The 16,773-nt window shown below is 42.3% G+C and overlaps 1 protein-coding gene across 2 annotated transcripts in view; it reads right to left on the bottom strand.

Annotated features, from left to right (window-relative positions):
- Positions 1-16,773, bottom strand: part of LOC147107063 (very-long-chain 3-oxoacyl-CoA reductase-B-like) — a 195,716-nt gene that overhangs the window by 124,093 nt on the left and 54,850 nt on the right. For both annotated transcript variants that reach the window (XM_086008090.1, XM_086008089.1), the window contains exons 2-3: positions 14,992-15,038; positions 14,563-14,638 (exon numbers count right to left, since the gene is read on the bottom strand). In XM_086008090.1, coding sequence (XP_085864216.1) covers positions 14,563-14,638; positions 14,992-15,038 — 123 coding nt within the window. The remainder of the gene's footprint in view (positions 1-14,562; positions 14,639-14,991; positions 15,039-16,773) is intronic.

Here is a 16,773-nt window from a genome sequence, read left to right as displayed (position 1 = left end):
CAAAAAAATACCTCACAATTAACACCCATAAAGGTCTCTACCAATACAACCGGCTGGTATTCGGGGTAGCATCAGCTCCGGCTATTTGGCAAAGGGCAATGGAACAAGTCCTGCAAGGGATCCCAGGGACCCAGTGTTATTTGGACGCTTTCCTGGTCACGGGCAAAAATGACAGTGATCACCTCACCATCCTGGAGCAGGTGCTCACTAGATTGAAGGAATATGGGCTCCGAGCTAACCGCCCCAAATGCGAGTTTTTTTAGAAAACAGATCTCGTATTGTGGCCACGTTATCGATAAAGAGGGGTTACATAAGTCCCCAGAAAAGATTGAGGCAGTAGTCAAGGCTCCAGCACCGGAAAATGTGTCACAACTGAGGTCGTTCCTCGGGCTGGTAAACTACTACCATAAGTTCTTGCCAAATTTGTCTACAATACTACACCCACTGAACACCCTACTGCAAACTGGGGTGCCATGGAAGTGGAGTGACGAATGTAAACGAGCTTTCCAGAAGAGCAAAACACTAATCACATCGAAAGAGGTATTGGCCCATTTCAACCCAGCACTACCAATTCGGTTGGCGTGTGATGTGTCACCCTACGGCATTTGAGCGGTGCGGTTGCACAAATTCTCGGACGGCTCAGAGGCCAATAGCCTTTGCGCCACGATCACTAACCTCAGCCGAGTGTAACTACGCCCAGATTGACAGGGAGGTCCTCAGCCTAGTGTGGGGAGTGAAAAAGTTCAATCACTATCTGCACGGGCAGAAATTCACCTTGCTGACTGATCACCAGCCTCTTGTCTCCATTTTTAATCCGAAGAAGGGCGTTCCGGTGATGACTGCGCAACGACTACAAAGATGGTCACTCTTTCTAGGGGCGCACCACTATGAGATTGAATATAAGGGCACGAAACAGCATGGAAATGCTGATGGGCTATCACGCCTGCCACTGCCTACTGCGGAGGAAGCACCAGCAGTGGATCCTGTCGAAATATTTCATTCGACTATAGTTGAATACCTACCGGTAACCAACGCTCTTATGGAACAGGAGACCCGAAATGACCCAACACTGTCTCGGGTATATGATTTGACAGTGAAGGGATGGCCAGCACATGGCGACTCACTGTTGCCAGCATTCGCGACAAGGCGAGAACAGCTGTCAGTGTGCCGGGGGACCTTGATGTGTGGATCCCGAGTGGTAATTCCACCCAAGTTAAGGAATAGAGTGCTCAATGAGCTTCATGAGGGTCATCTGGGAGGGGTAAAAATGAAAAGCCTTGCCAGGGCTTGTGTGGTGGCCGGGAATCGATAAACAAATCGAGGACCTGACCAAGAGCTGCTCAGGATGCCATAAAGTTCAAAATGCACCACCACAGGCCCCTCTACACCCATGGGAGTGGCCCTCATCTGCATGGCAACGGGTGCATATTGATTTTGCTGGTCCATTCATGGACTCAATGTTTTTAATAGCCGTGGATGCGCACTCGAAATGGCCTGAGGTCATCAAAATGTCCTCCACCACCACGGACCATTTTTGCCAGGAATGGCTTGCCAGAACAGATTTGCTCTGATAACGGACCACAGTTTGTGTCCGAAAAGTTCCGGAGGTTTCTGAAGAAGAATGGGGTAAGGCATTACACATCCGCCCCGTATCATCCAGCCACAAATGGATTGGCTGAGAGGTTCGTACAAATCTTTAAGAAGGCAATAAAGGCTATGTACAATGACAACATTCCGCTGCAGCATAAGGTGGACAATTTCCTGTTCGCCTACCGGAATGCAACACGCAGTCACCAACCAGGCCCTGGCCATGATGTTCTTTAACCGAAGGTTAAGATCTTGCCTGGATTTGCTCAGACCAAACGTACGAAGAGATGTTGAGAGTAAGCAATTCCAGCACATCCATGAGAAGCCAACAAGGAGCTTCAATGTAGGGCAACCAGTCTTGGCCCGCGACTACAGAACAGAAAAATGGCAGCCAGGAACGATATGCACACGGCAGGGCCCACTAATGTACACAGTGGACGTTGGGCAGAACATAGTGAGACGCTATGCTGACCAGATCCTAGTCACAGGAACAAGTCAAACCCATGTCTCGCCCATACGTACCTGGTGAGGAACCAGACGTACAGGTCGCATCTACCCCAGAAACAGTAACATCGGAAGCTGATGACCCAACCGACGACAGGGTGCCAGAATCGCCTCCGCACCAAGAGCAAGACACTCAGGAAAGGCGCTATCCAGAAAGGATCAGGAAGCCTCCCCAAAGACTGAATATATAAATGGACTATTTTCAACTAACGTTGTATGTTAAAAGTGTTAATTGTAATTAGTTTGATATTTAATTGTTAAGTGTGTTATAATAATAATAAATAATAATCAACTTTAGTGTCATTGTTAGTGCACAAGTGCAGTACAACGAAATGTAGGCTTGCGGCTCCCGAGTGTGTACATTTAGATTAAGACATTTAAACATTCAACATTCATTTGGCTTGTAATACATTAACATAAACATAACCATAATAAAGTGCATTGGCAGATGTGCAGGCTTTAGAGTTTATTTGTGGAGTTCAGTAGGATGACAGCCCTGGGAAAGAAGCTGTTCCTAAATCTGGTCGTACGGGTGCGAATGCATCTGTAGCGTCTCCCAGATGGCAGGAGGGCGAACAGACTGTGGCTGGGGTGGGTAGGGTCTTTGATGATGGACCGTGACCTCCGTAAACAGCGTTTCTGGTATGTGTGCTCTATGGTCGGTAGCCGGTAATGCGTTGGGCAGTTTTGACTACCCGCTGCAGGGCTTTCCGGTCATAGTAGCTACAGCTGCCATACCATACTGTGATACAGTTCGTCAGGATGCTCTCTATTGTGCAGCAGTAAAAGTTAGAGAGGATCAGAGGTGACAGGTTACATCCCTTCAGCCTCCTTAGGAAATATAGGCGCTGCTGGTCCTTCTTCACCAGAGAGGAGGTATTGAGGGACCAGGAGAGGTCTTCCGTGATGTGGACTCCGAGGAACTTAAAGCTGTCCACCCTTTCCACCACAGCCCCATGGATGTGGATGGGGGTGTGACTTCCGCCTTTAGACTTCCTGAAGTCCACAATGATTTCTTTGGTTTTCTTGATGTTAAGGGCCAAGTTGTTATCGGCGCACCACTTCACGAGATGCTGGACCTCCGCCCTGTAGGCTGACTCATCGTTGTTGGTGATCTGGCCTACTACCGCGGTATCATCCGCAAACATGATGGTGTTGGTTAATCTAAAAGGGGAGGAATTGTAATGTATATACCTTTAAAGAGGGGGGGGGGGAACTACTTTTTACAGCTCATGTCTACTGCAGTACCGGCAGTAACCACACCTGTATATAGCACTGAGTACTAATCTGTTCAGTTCCAGAGTGAGCCACGTTGAGTAAACACCTGTTGTACCGTTCCCCTGCAGTCTCGTGTCCGAGAGTAATAAGGCAGAACAACTATCTCTGCAGCCACCTCTTAAAACCCTAGGGTGCAGGCCATCAGGTCCAGGGGATTTGTCAACTTAGTCATTATATTTTTCCAGAACTTTTTCTTTACCAATATTACTCAAGTGCCTCACTCATTAGGCCCTTGGTGTCCCTTTCCGGTATATTGTGTCCTCTGAAGACAGGCATTGTTTAACGTCTGCCATTTCTTTATTCTTCATTACAATTTCTCCTGTCTGCGCCTCTAAAAAGGGAGCCACGTTTACTTTCACTAATCGCTTCCTTTTTACATACTTGTAAAAGCTCTTGCAATCTGTTTTTATATTTCTTGCTAATTTACTTAGATTCTATTTTCTCCCTTTTCAACAATTCTTGGTCACCCTTTGCTGATTTTTAAAACCCTCTGGTTTACCAATCTTTGACAACATTGCAAACTTCTTTTAATCTAACACTATCCTTAACTTCTATAGTTAGCCATGGCTCAAGGAAACGTATATTTGTTGAGAATTAGGAATTAGTTCTTTAAATGTTTGCCATTGCTTATCTACAGTAGCAGAGAAACCACTTGCTAGGCCTGGATGAGGCAGGAATGACTAATTGATCTGCTCAGCCTGTTGCAGGCAAAAAATGTGGCCAGCACAGACGCATTTGCGTTGCCAAAATGAACCAACACCACTTCTTTGTGGTGCACACTATCTCCAGTTGCACTAGTACAGCTGCTTCTATCTTGATTACTGCCATTAACCAGAATCTTACAGCACAGAAGGCCATTTGGTCCATCATGCCTGTGCCAGCTCTTTTAAGAGCTATCCAATTAGCTCTACTCACCCACCCCGTCCCCATAGCACAGCATTTTTTTTCCCTTTAAGTATATACCCAATTCCCTTTTGAATGCGATTTCAATGGAAGGCAATATCAGGAGGGGTGTAAAATGAGCAGTCGATCCAGTCATTTTTCCGCCAGGTGGGTTAGGTCAAAAATGAGCCCCCTCCCCACAAAAAAAACACCCAAGTGTTCTCTACAATTAGGTTAAATTACTGTTTCAAATACGGGGATATGGTAGTGCAGTAGTTATGTTACTGGACTAATAATCCAGAGAACAAGTTCAAAATCCCACCATGGCCGTTTGAGACTTCGTATTCAGATCCAGGCTAGATCTTGGGAAAGGATTAAAAAATAGCTGAAGGGCAGAAAACAACAGACACCTGTTACAGAAATGATGTTGGAGATTGGGGAAGTATAGAGAGGATAATCAGCGTTGGTCATTTTACATCAATGACGGATTCAGAAATTCAATGCAAATTAGTTAAATTTGCAATGGATACCAAGCTAGGATGGGCATACAAAGCTAGGATGGGCAATGAAATTGAAGGAAGCAGCTCAGAAATTACAGGACGAGTTGGACAAAAGTATTGTGTGGGCAGAACAATGGCAGATGAAGTTTACTGCAGACTATTCTGAAGTGCCATATATACATGAAGGAAAACGGGCAACGTGTACTCATGAATGGCATTGAAATTGCTTAAGATGTCGTTGAAAGTGACCTACAAGTCTTAGGCACACTCATCAGGGCCAGCCAATGCAGAGCAAGAGTCAAAAAAGCCAACAGAATGTGGTACTTTAACACTGTAGCTATGTAATTCAAGGCAGAGGAGACAGTGATCAAACTGTATGGTACTCTGGTTAGACTGTACAGAGTCTAGTGTTCCGTTCTGGCCGTCAAGAAACAATGGAGACATTCAAGTGCACAGGTAGCGCAGAGCAGAGCCGAGCCATGAGGCTTATCCATATAGTGTAAAAAAAGTCCGAGTCTGAACTCTTAGCAAGACTGGAGAAACTGGAGCTTCAGTCTGGAAAGGAGATGCCGGAGAAATGATCTTCTATAGAAATGCAAATCTGGAATTCAGCCTGAAATTAAACGGAGTGGGATACGAGGGCGGGTTCAAACTAGTTGAAGGCCGAGAGTTGAAGCCTGGCTCCAGGACTTGAGCACATAATCTTGGCTTACACTCTAGTGCAGTGTTGAGGGAGTGCTGCTCTGTTGGAGGAGCAGTCTTTCAGATGAGATGTTAAACCGAGGTCCCATCTGCTCTCAGGTGGACACGAGATCCCACAGCACTGTTCAGCAGAGAAGTACTCCCAGTATCCTGGCCAGCATTCATCCATCAAATACTATGAACACAGTTTAAATGGTCATTTCGCTCATTGGTGTTTGTAGGATCCTGCTGTACACAAATCAGCTGCCTGCATTTGCCCATCTTGGATTTCCAAAAGGCCTTCGATAAAGTTACTGCATAGTAGACTCATGACGAAGGTGGAATCAATGGACAAGTAGCAGAATGCATAGCAAGCTGGCTACAAAACAGGAAACAGTTAAAGGTAGTTACTCAGACTGGCAAGAGGTGGGAAGTAGTGTGCCACAAGAATCAGTGCTGGGACCACTGTTGTTCACCATTTACATAAACAATTTGAACTCAGTAAACAGAAGTACAATTTCAAAATTTGCAGACACCAAATTGAAGGCTGTAGTTAATACAGGAGGACTGAGACAAAATACAGAAAGACTTGCAGAATGGGCATGTAATTGGCAAATTAACTTCAATTTAGATAAGTGTGAAGTGGTACATGTTGGTAGGAAGAATAAGGAGGCCACACACTCATTGGAAAAGTGGTGTTTAAATTGGGTAGAGGAATCTGGGGTACAGGTACACAAAATCACAAAGTAGTGACAGGTTAATAAGGCCATAAAAAAGCACTAGGGTTCATTCCTGAAGGGATAGAATTGAAGAGCAGAGAAGTTATGTTAAACTTGTACAGAACATGGAGTACTGTGTACAGTTCTGATCTCCATAGTATAGAAATGATATGGAGGCACTGGAGAAGGTGCAAAAGAGATTTAGTAGAATGATACCAGAACTGAGAGGTTATACCCAGCAGGAAAAATTGAACAGGCTAGTGCTCTTTTCTCTAGAAAAGACAGCCGAGGGGTGACCTGGTAGAGGTCTAAGTTTATGAAAGGGTATGCTAGAATAGACGTAGATAATATTTCTGAGAGACCAGAACTAGGGACCATAAATAGAAGAGATAGTCACTAATAAATCCAATAGAGAATTCAGAAGAAACTTATTTACCCAGAGAGTGGTTAGAAGGTGGAACTCGCTACCAAAAGGAGTAGTTGCAGCAACTTGCATAGGTGAATTTAAGGGGAAGGTAGATAAACATGAAAAAGGAACAGGATATGTTGATGAGGTTGGATGAAAAAGGGAGAGAGGAGGCACGCATTCTGTGCTGTAAATACTATTACAATGGTGACTATACTTTAGAATCATTTCCTTGGCTGTAAAGCACTTCTGGATGTCCTGAGATTGTGAAAGGTACTATATAAATGCAAGACATTTCCTCTTTCACACAATTTAAGCCGACACTAGTGGCGTATTGAGGGACTGCTGCAGTGCTGGAGGTATTGCTCATCGGAGAGGATGTTAAGCTGAATCTGCCCACTTAGGCAGATGTGAAAGATCCCATGGCACTATTCAAAGAAGAGCATTCTCCTGTCCCGGCCAACATTACTACCTCAATCATCCCCACAAACAGAAAAACTGGGCGTCCAGCTCATTTGCTGCTCTTGGGATGGTGTGCAAATTGACTGCCATGTTTGCCTACATGACAATAGTGATTGCACTTCAAAATAAATAATTCATTGGTTATAGTTAGTGCATTCCAGTTCCCAATCACTTGTTGCGTAAAAAAATGTTGCTTTCTTTCGGCAATCACCTTAAATCTGTGCCCGCTCGTTGGTCGACCCTTCAGCCATTGGAAACAGTTTCTCTTTATTTATCTAATAAATCCTTCATGATTTTAAAACATCTCTATCAAAACTCCTCTTAGCATTCTCTGCTACAAGGAGAACCGCCCCTGCTTCTCTAGTCTATCAACATAATTGTATTACCTCATCCCTGGAACCATTCCAATAAATCTCTTCTGTACCTTCTACAAAGCCTTCATGTCCTTCCTAAAGTATGGTGCTCAGAATTGGACACAATACTCCAGCTGGGCCCAAACTAGTGTTTTATATAGATTTAACATAACTTCCTGGCTTTTGTACTCACTTATAAAGCCCAGGATCCCAAATGCTTTCATTACTGCTTTGTTAACTTGTCCTGCCACCTTCAATGATTTGTACACAAGCATCCCCAGGTCTCCGTTCTTCCATCCCCTTTAAAATTGTACCATTTAGTGTATATGATCACTCATCATTCTTCCTACCAAAATGCATCATCTCAGTTGTCTGCATGGAATTTCATCTGCCATGTGTCCGCCCATTCCACCAGTCTGCATTTCTTCTTGAAGTCTATTACTATCTTCCTCACTGTTTACTACACTTCTAAGTTTTGCGTCGTCTTTGAATATTAACATCTCTTCCTTATTTTTTAATTTTATGACCTTGTTTAAGGGCTTATTTGGAAAAATTAGTAATGCCAACATATTCTGTACTAGATATTTAAAGTAGTAAATGCTTAATTTTTTTTCAATGTATCTGTGCAATTGTTGGTGGCATAAATATCCTTACGAAACAGAAACTGAAGCAGACATGTCAAATCTGATAAGTCTTGAATTCCAAGTAAATAACTGGGAATCAGAGAACATTGTAATTTGTTACTACTCATGTTTGATGATACAATACAATGCAAACTTCACAGAACCTGTGCAGTGGAAAATTTCACCATCGTAAAAAGTCAATATAGGTTCATGAAGGGGAGGTCTGTTTTGGGACCACTTTTGCTTAGTATCTTCTTGATAAATGATCTGGAACTAGATGTCACAGCACAGTGGTTAAATTTGCAGATGATACAAATGAAGGTGGCAGATTGCAAAGTTACAGGAGGATTTGAATATACTTAAGCATTGGGCAACCAGGTGGCAAATGAAATTCAATGGAGAGAAACTCTGAACCAACAATCTGGGAAGGGACCATTAGTTAAGTGGAAAGTAAATAATGTGTATGGAAACTGAGGAAGATCCAAGGTCCTGATTGACAATAAATTGAAGCCATCACAACATTGCTCAGTGACTGAGTAAACCAGATCAGATGTTGGGATTTAGTAAAGGAGGTCAATATTGAGCCGAAATAGTGAGTTAATCCCGGCATTTTATAAATCATTGGTGTGAGCACACTTATAATAGTGCGCACAGTTCTGGTGGCCTCAGAACAAAAAGGATATTGCAGCTATTGTAAAGTTACAGATAAGGGCAACCAGTATGATTGAAAGGATGGCGATTGGATTATGAACAATTATGTAAACTGGAAAAACAGTCGAGGCGATAGAATTGCTGTTCTAGGATTTTAATAAAAAGACTAGATAATGTAGACCACTACAACCCATTTCACCTTGTTTAAGAACAGTAGACCAGTGAACGCAGCCTGCACTTGAAGGGGGTAAATTCAAAGTTAATCCGCAGATCAGTGAGTAAGTGGTAAATCTATTAAACCATAGGTCCAAATGGTGGAGGTGGTAGTATTGATTCCGTCAAATGCAAATTAGATAGATTCCTTTCAGAAAGTAATATTTTGGGATACAGTACGAGTAATTTGAGACTTGACATACAGCCAATGTAGCATGCTTAGGATGAACAGGTAATTTTGGACCTATGGTTCCCAAAGCTTTCTACCACTTGGGAGTTTTCCTCACCTCATATCTGGGTCAGTTGTACATCAATTGATAGCCATCATTAGTCAACAACTCCATTATTGTTGTATCATGCAACTACCAGCACAGTACAAGGCAAACTAGATGGACCTGGGTCTTTGTTCCTTCAGCAATTACAGTACTATGTTCCTATTATTCACACCCAGCCATAGTTGGATATTGATGCAGGAAATCCTAACAGCTTTTTGAAGTGAATAGGAATTATAGTCTCATCTGTTTTGCTGTTTGTGCAATTCAGGACTTTATTTCACCTGAACCTTTAGTTAGCATTGGGCCCCAATACATTAATTCAGGCATGGTATTGATGCCACATGAACTGGTCAAGTACTCCTTGTCCATTTGTCCCACGGGCTTCACACGAGCACAGGGCTGCAAAACTGAATCTGTATGTACACACATCACAGAAACCCCACAGTGCAGATAGAGGCCATTTCGGCCCATCGAGCCTGCACCGACACATATCCCACCCGATCCCTGTAACCCCTACACCAACACATATCCCACCCTATCCCCGTAACCCCACGTATTTAATCCCCCTAACACTAAGGGTCAATTTATCATAGCCAATCAACCTAACCCGCACATCTTTGGACTGTGGGAGGAAACCGGAGCACCCGGAGGAAACCCCACGCAAACACGGGGAGAATGTGCAAACTCCACACAGACAGTCACCCGAGGCCGGATTCGAACCCGGGTCCCTGGCGCTGTGAGGCAACAGTGCTAACCACTATGCCACCGTGCTGCCCACATACATGCACTTACACTGCAAGGTGAACAGGGTAGCTGCTATGAGCAGTATACACAACAAATAAACTATTTCCACTGATTACAAATTGATCCGAGAGCAAAATCACCTTTAAAAAATTGAAAGATATGCTGGATTGGAAAATATTGAGTGCAAAATTTAAGAATTTTACTTCAGCAATGGAAAGTTGCATTTTAGGTCCACTACTACCTTGTATCTCCAATCTAAAACAAGGAACGAGTAAATTTTGTCCATGGCTGCAAGGTGGATCGCTCATGCAACTTCATACTGAAGCTTTGTTAAGCTTTCTGTACATAATGACTCACAGTTTTAGAGGAAAAGTAATTTTCAAAGAACCAATAGTCAAGGATACAATTGTTTGAACATTTTTCTTGAGGCTATACTTTCTACCTTTTAGCTGATATACCATTTTCAATTGACATTTCATCAACATCCAGTCTAAAATAAGTGATTCTGCATTGCGTATGTTCAGAGAGAGAAAACTAGAGGTACCAGGAAACTCTCGATTTACCAGCACCCAAATAACCAGAAATCTCGACCGGCAAAATTCAGGAATAGGTGGAGGTAAGTTTTACTTCATATTAGTGGCCGTTCCTGGATCTGTGGCTGTATAACCAGGGTTCCTGCACCTGTTGCTAAGCAACAGGGAAACCTGGATTTGTTGCTGTGTATGGGGCACTCGTACCTTTTACTATACCTCTCTGTAATCCGGACTTTGATAAACCGGCACCACACCGGTCCCGGATAAAAAAAAGTTTCCTGTACTTGGGTACTGATTGGAATACTGAGATTCCAAGACAAACTACACTTTCTGGCAAAACAGGCCGAATATATAAATACCCAAGTCCCCAAAATAGCTTCTTTTTTTTTTTTTTTAAAAGTTACATCAAAAGTGACTTTTCACCTCAACTTTGGATCCAATCAGCTCAATAAATTAAGAGATTGATTTTTAATGGCTAAGGCAAACAAAAAAAGGCAAGTCAGACCACAAACTGCTCCAAGTCATCCCTCATGCTCCTCTTCACACTACAAGCAGCAGCTGGACAGTTCTTTTCATATTTCACACTTCATATTTTTTGCAGATAAAAACTTTCCCTTCCTAATTTCTTCAAAATATTTAGATTCAGTACTCTTGTGGTGATTGTGAAAACAAAAAGCTTACAAGGGTTTAAAAAAATCCAAACATACATTCCAGTATATGGTCATCAGCTTGATCATCAACTGTTGAAAGTTTGAAAAAGTTTTGCAAGTATAAAAGGTTTGGGAAACAAAATGAACATGGGACACAATGAAAAGTCATACAAAAACCACTTTAATCTTTTGAAATATATAGCACTTTTTTGCAGATATTTTAGCTTGCAACATGACAAAAATTATACTGCAGACCTTGAAGAGCAGCACATACATAATGTGCAGAGCACTAGGAACAGTTAGAATGGCTTATCTTTTCAATGGAGTGAAAATAACTCATTAACACAAGCATAAGAACTCTTAGTTGAAATACTAGAGCAGGCTTAAAGCTAGAGTGAGTCAGATCACGACACAATGTTTAAATAGGCCATTCACAAGGTATTAGTTCAATCCAGGCCAAACAGGATTATGTATTTTAGTGTCAGCCAACTCTCAATGAAATACTTGTTCAGCTTATATATACACAAACCATGTAGCTTTCTTTCAGTTTGTCAGATTAAATTTCAGTGTAAAAATTCTTGGTAACAATTCTTTCCCCTTTCTTCTTGGTATTTATTTTTTGCACTCAGATACATTCACTACTGGGCAAGATACAATCAGTACTTACTCTGTATAGGACAGTCACATTTAAATGAAGCACCTTTTCTTCTACTCCAACAATTTGCAATAACCCTGCTCGGCACCAGTGTAAATTTATCCCATACCAATCTTTATAGCTTAAGTGCCACTACCTATAATTTGGCTTAATGGCAATTTTGTGCTTTTAACCCGTCTAATAGGATGTGGCTGAAATGGGCCAGCATAAACAGAAGACTTCCATTCAATCAAAACAAATTCAAATTGTGTCAGAGGCTTTTTTTTATAAATAAATCACTCGGGATGTGGGCATTGCTGGCATTTATTGCCAATCCCTGTCTGCCTTTAAGGTGTGATGGACCTTCTTGAACAACTACAGTCCATGTAGTGAAGGTACTCCCACAGAGTTCCAGGATTTTGGCCCAGCAACAATGAAGAAACAGTGATATATGCCCAAGTCAGAATGGTGTGACTTGGAGAGGAACTCAGTGATGATTGTGTTCTCATGCACCTGTTGCCATTGTCCTGCTCAGTGGTCGAGGTCTTGGGTTTGGGAGATGCTGCCAAAGAAACTTGAGTTGCTGTAGTGAATCCTGTAGATAGCACACACTGCAGCCACTGTAAGTCAATGGTGGAGGGAGTGGATGTTTACATTGTTGGATGGGTTGCCGATCAAGCAGACCACTTTGTCTTGGTGAGTGTCAAGCTTCTTGAATGTTGTTGGAGCTGTACCATGTCAGGCAAGTGGAGATTATTCCATCAAACACCTAACTTGTGTCCTGTAGGTGGCAGAGGCTTTGGGGAGTCACTAGGTGAGCCACTTGCTACAGAATACTCAGCCTCTGGAACTGCTCTGGTAGCCACAACATTTACACGGCTAGTCCAGTTCAGTTTCTGGTCAATGGTGACTCCACAGGATCTTGATGGTAAGAGACTCTGATGGCAATGCCATTGAATGTCATGGGGCGGTGGCTATGCGCTCTCTTTTTGGAGATGACCATTGCCTGACACTTGTGGCACAAATGTAAATTGCTACTCATCAGCCCAAACCTGGATGCGGTCCACATCCTGCTGCATGCAAACATGGACTGCCTCGTTGTCTGAGGAATTATTAATGGAACTGAACACTGCAATCTTCAGCAAACAGCCCCACTTCTGACCTTATGATGGAGGGACGATCATTGATGAAGCAGCTGAAAGTAGTTGGGCCTAAGACACTGCCAAGGAACACCTGCAATGGTGTCCTAGGGTGGAGATGATTGGCCTTCAACAATCTCAACCATCTTTGTGCCAGGTATGATGCCAGTCACTGGAGTTTCCACCAATCCCCATTGACTTCAGTTTTAATAGTGCTCCTTGATGCCACACTCGTCCAATGCTGCCTTGAAGTCAAGGGCAGTCATTCGCACCTCACTTCTGGAATTTGGCACGTATCCATGTTTGGACCAAAGCTATAATGCGGTCTAATGCGAGCCAAGTGGCTCTGGCAGAACTCAAATGGAGCATTGGCGAGCAGGTTATTAGCAAGTAAGTGCCGTTTGATAGCACAGTTGACAACCCACTTTGCTGCTGATTGGGAGTAGGCTGAATTGGACTTGTTCAAATTGGCTGAACCAATATAAAAAGGTACTCTGCCACCAATGGGTTTTATTTGTTTGGGGGGGGGGGGGGGGGGAGGGGAGAGGATGGGGATACATTATATGCATTAATAGCTCAGACCTTGTAAGTTAGTTACTTTCATCTCCTTCCTATGGAGACCTGCTATTTCAGTCTCTGACCAAGCTAGGACTATCTGTAAACACAAGATCATTTCTCCATCTTGAATTTTGATCAAAAGGCTTCAATTCAAGAATACAACCTCCTACAAAATAAATTTTAAAAACAGTTTGGAGGAGGAAAAGTACTTTACACTCCCCCACAACACACTTACCTCTTTAAAGTAGATGAGCGTTTCTTTTTAAACACTGACATTTGATATTTCCAGTTACCAACTCAGCTGGAGCAAAATTCAGCCGTTGCTTGTCCGTCACTGGCCCATGTATTGTCTGGGAAGTGGAGTCGATCTGAATTCCCACCCCCCCCCCCCCCCCACCCCCCCGGGGTGGGGGTAGAATAGAACACATAACATGCTCAGCCCACCTGAATGCAAAAATGTTACCCATGGTGGAGCACCAGGAGTTAAGTCCCACTAATAAAAATATAAATATTTACTTCACAGACTGTTGGTTGTGAAACACACGATTAGTGATTCTTCAATGCTTAAGATTTTCAAATAGAACTATTTCAATGAAAGTCATTAATAACCATTATTTCAATTGCAAATCAATACATTAACCTCTACAGCAGGAATACTTTAATTTTTGGCCAAGCCCCACAATTCCACTTTGAGGCTGCTCTCACAAACGCACCTCAAATCTTATTTTTAAAGCAATGCAGTCAGTGCATCCCTCCTCCTCCTTGCCCCAAACACAGCCACAAGTTCACCCTATCCTTCCACACATGCCACCTCTCAATCCCTCCCCAAATACAGCTACATTTTATACATCAACAGAAACATCTGTTTTTTCCTGATTGGTAGGAATAATAGGATTTGATTTTAATTCATCTGATAAATAGGGGCCTGACAACTTATTCCACAACACCTCTGCTACAAGTGCAGGTGCAGAAGTTAGGTGGCAATAGAAATGGGCTCGACTGCGATATCCCCACATTAACAGCTAACTGACTCAGTCTAGGCTCAGAAAAAATGGCCAGTTGGGCAAGATATCGGAATTGCTGCCACCTATTGAACATTACTGTAAGGGAAAAGGAAGAAAAAAATCACAACAGAATGAAAGCCTTTGAATAAAATAGGTATTGACTTACTTATTTCCTTGGCTACTTGATCCAGTTTGTCTTGGGATCTGCTGATAAGGACAATGCTCATGCCATGCTTGGCGAGCTAGTGTGTAGAAAAAAATTCAAGAATCAAGGATAATAAAAGTAAATTAGAGGTACCACTTTAAAAACAATATTAAAAAAAACTTAAAATATATAACTTTGCTTCAGTCTATTTTCTGGTACTTTATATGAAACACTTTGTTTGAACAGAAATACAAGAGTTGTGGGTTTGATAGCAGAATATCTAGATTATAGAATGGCACATTCTTTCCAAGCGAGTGTCTTGGACAGAGCTAACAACTTTTTAGCCATCAAGTTTTATGCTGATTAAGGTGAAAACTTTGTTCATCCAAAACGGTGTAAAGAAAGGAGGGAAAGAATATTCAATTGAAAGTGACTTGTTTTCCAACATACCTCCTTCACATAAGCCTTTCCAATTCCATCAGTTGCTCCTGTAACAACTGAAACAAAAAAAGTTGATATTTTAACAGTTTAAACAATCCAGATAGGCTTTAATGACTGGGTGAACTATAGATGTACATAGAATTGGTTTTGGGTTCACATACAAATCTAAATCCACGTCAGTTTAACTAGAAACTATTTTCTTACAAAAAAGGTTTTGTTCCTTCCCTCTTCAGTTCGTACAAAATGACCAAATTTAGCTACCTACACAACTAGTAATCTAGAACAATGCGTGTACAACGCCTTGTATTCCAAAAAAAACACTCCTGGATTGATGCAAGTGAATCACAAGGACAGTTTCAGTAAATGCAAGCTGATTACTATATAGTAGATTGACCGAGTGCAGAAAAAAATTCTGAACGCATTAGAATAAAAAAACCCTCAAAATACTGTACTTTCATTACTTATATACTTAAAAAGGAAAAATTTGCAGGGCTATGGGGAAAAGAGCAGGGGAGTAGGACTAATTGGAGAGCTCTTTCAAAGAGCCAACACAGGCATGGTGGGCTAAATGGACTCCTTCTGCGATTCATGATGCTATGAATCTATTCTATACTCTAGATTTTTATCCTGGTAATGCACAAACAATACTACAAAATTCCATTTTAGGTTAAAATATAAACTAAGTTAAAGAATTCATATGCAGGTTCCCCTGATGGTCCCACAAGTTTATCTAATGAGTAGCCAAGTCTTGCAGAACAGGCTCTAATGTCTGGAACACATTTCCTATGTTTTACATATCATGAATTTTATGACTCGAAGTAACACTGGGCGGCCAGCTGGTGGCGCCGTCCAAGGAGTATAAATACTCGGGCATGGGCCCAGCTTGCTCAGGATGTTTCTGTAACCAGGTACTAGTGATTGTAACTAGAAGTCTCATGGTTTTGAAACCGTTGATTAAAGCCTTGTTTTATACTCAAACCAAGCGCTCAGTCATCTTTTTACATCAATACACGTAACACTTGAGCTTCACCCAAATTTCTGTCAGACTTGCAAACAAACAGAACTCACTACCACACGGAGCGGTTGAGGAGAATAGCATAGATGCATTTAAGGAGAAGCTAGGTAAGTACGAGAGAAAGAAAGGAATAGAGGGATTATGGTGATAGGATGAGATGAAGTAAGGTGGGAGGAGGCTCGTGTGCAGCGTATACACCGGCAAAGGCCTGTTGGGCCGAATGGCCCGTTTCCGTGCTGTAAATTCTCTGTAATCCATGGTCTGTGCCAAGTTAGATGATCTCAGTGACAGCAGCTGTAACGACGTTACAATTCGGAACACTACAATTCCCCTCAGCCACTGGGTTAGGGAGGAGAAAATCCACTAGGCTTCCTGGTCCTGATCACTATTTAGCAACCCTAGTGGAAATGGAAGTGCACATCAGCGATCAACCAGTTACACTCACTCACTAGAGATTTAAATATAAATAATAGTAATTTTGAAGAGGCAACTGATGCCCAAGCAACACTTTCAGAAGGGGAGAAAAAAAGATAGATCAAACTTAGTATTACAGCTGGCACTTTGTTTATCACAGTTCTACACTGCAAATTATATCTAATTCACTTGACAAAAATTACTAAGCAATAGTGCATACAAGTGCTGTATTACTTATGTGGGGGGGGGGGGGGGGGGGCGCAGTTGGGTATGGACCAAACTGGCTGGTCGAGACCACATCTTTTAGCTACGATTAACTTTGATTTTCTATTGTCACTTATTGTGGCAGGAAAACAGTGATG

This window comes from Somniosus microcephalus, chromosome 15 (assembly GCF_052327205.1).
Source record: "Somniosus microcephalus isolate GS21.2 chromosome 15, FLI_Smic_1.0, whole genome shotgun sequence".
NCBI lineage: Eukaryota > Metazoa > Chordata > Chondrichthyes > Squaliformes > Somniosidae > Somniosus > Somniosus microcephalus.
This window is presented reverse-complemented; position numbering and strand designations above follow the sequence as displayed.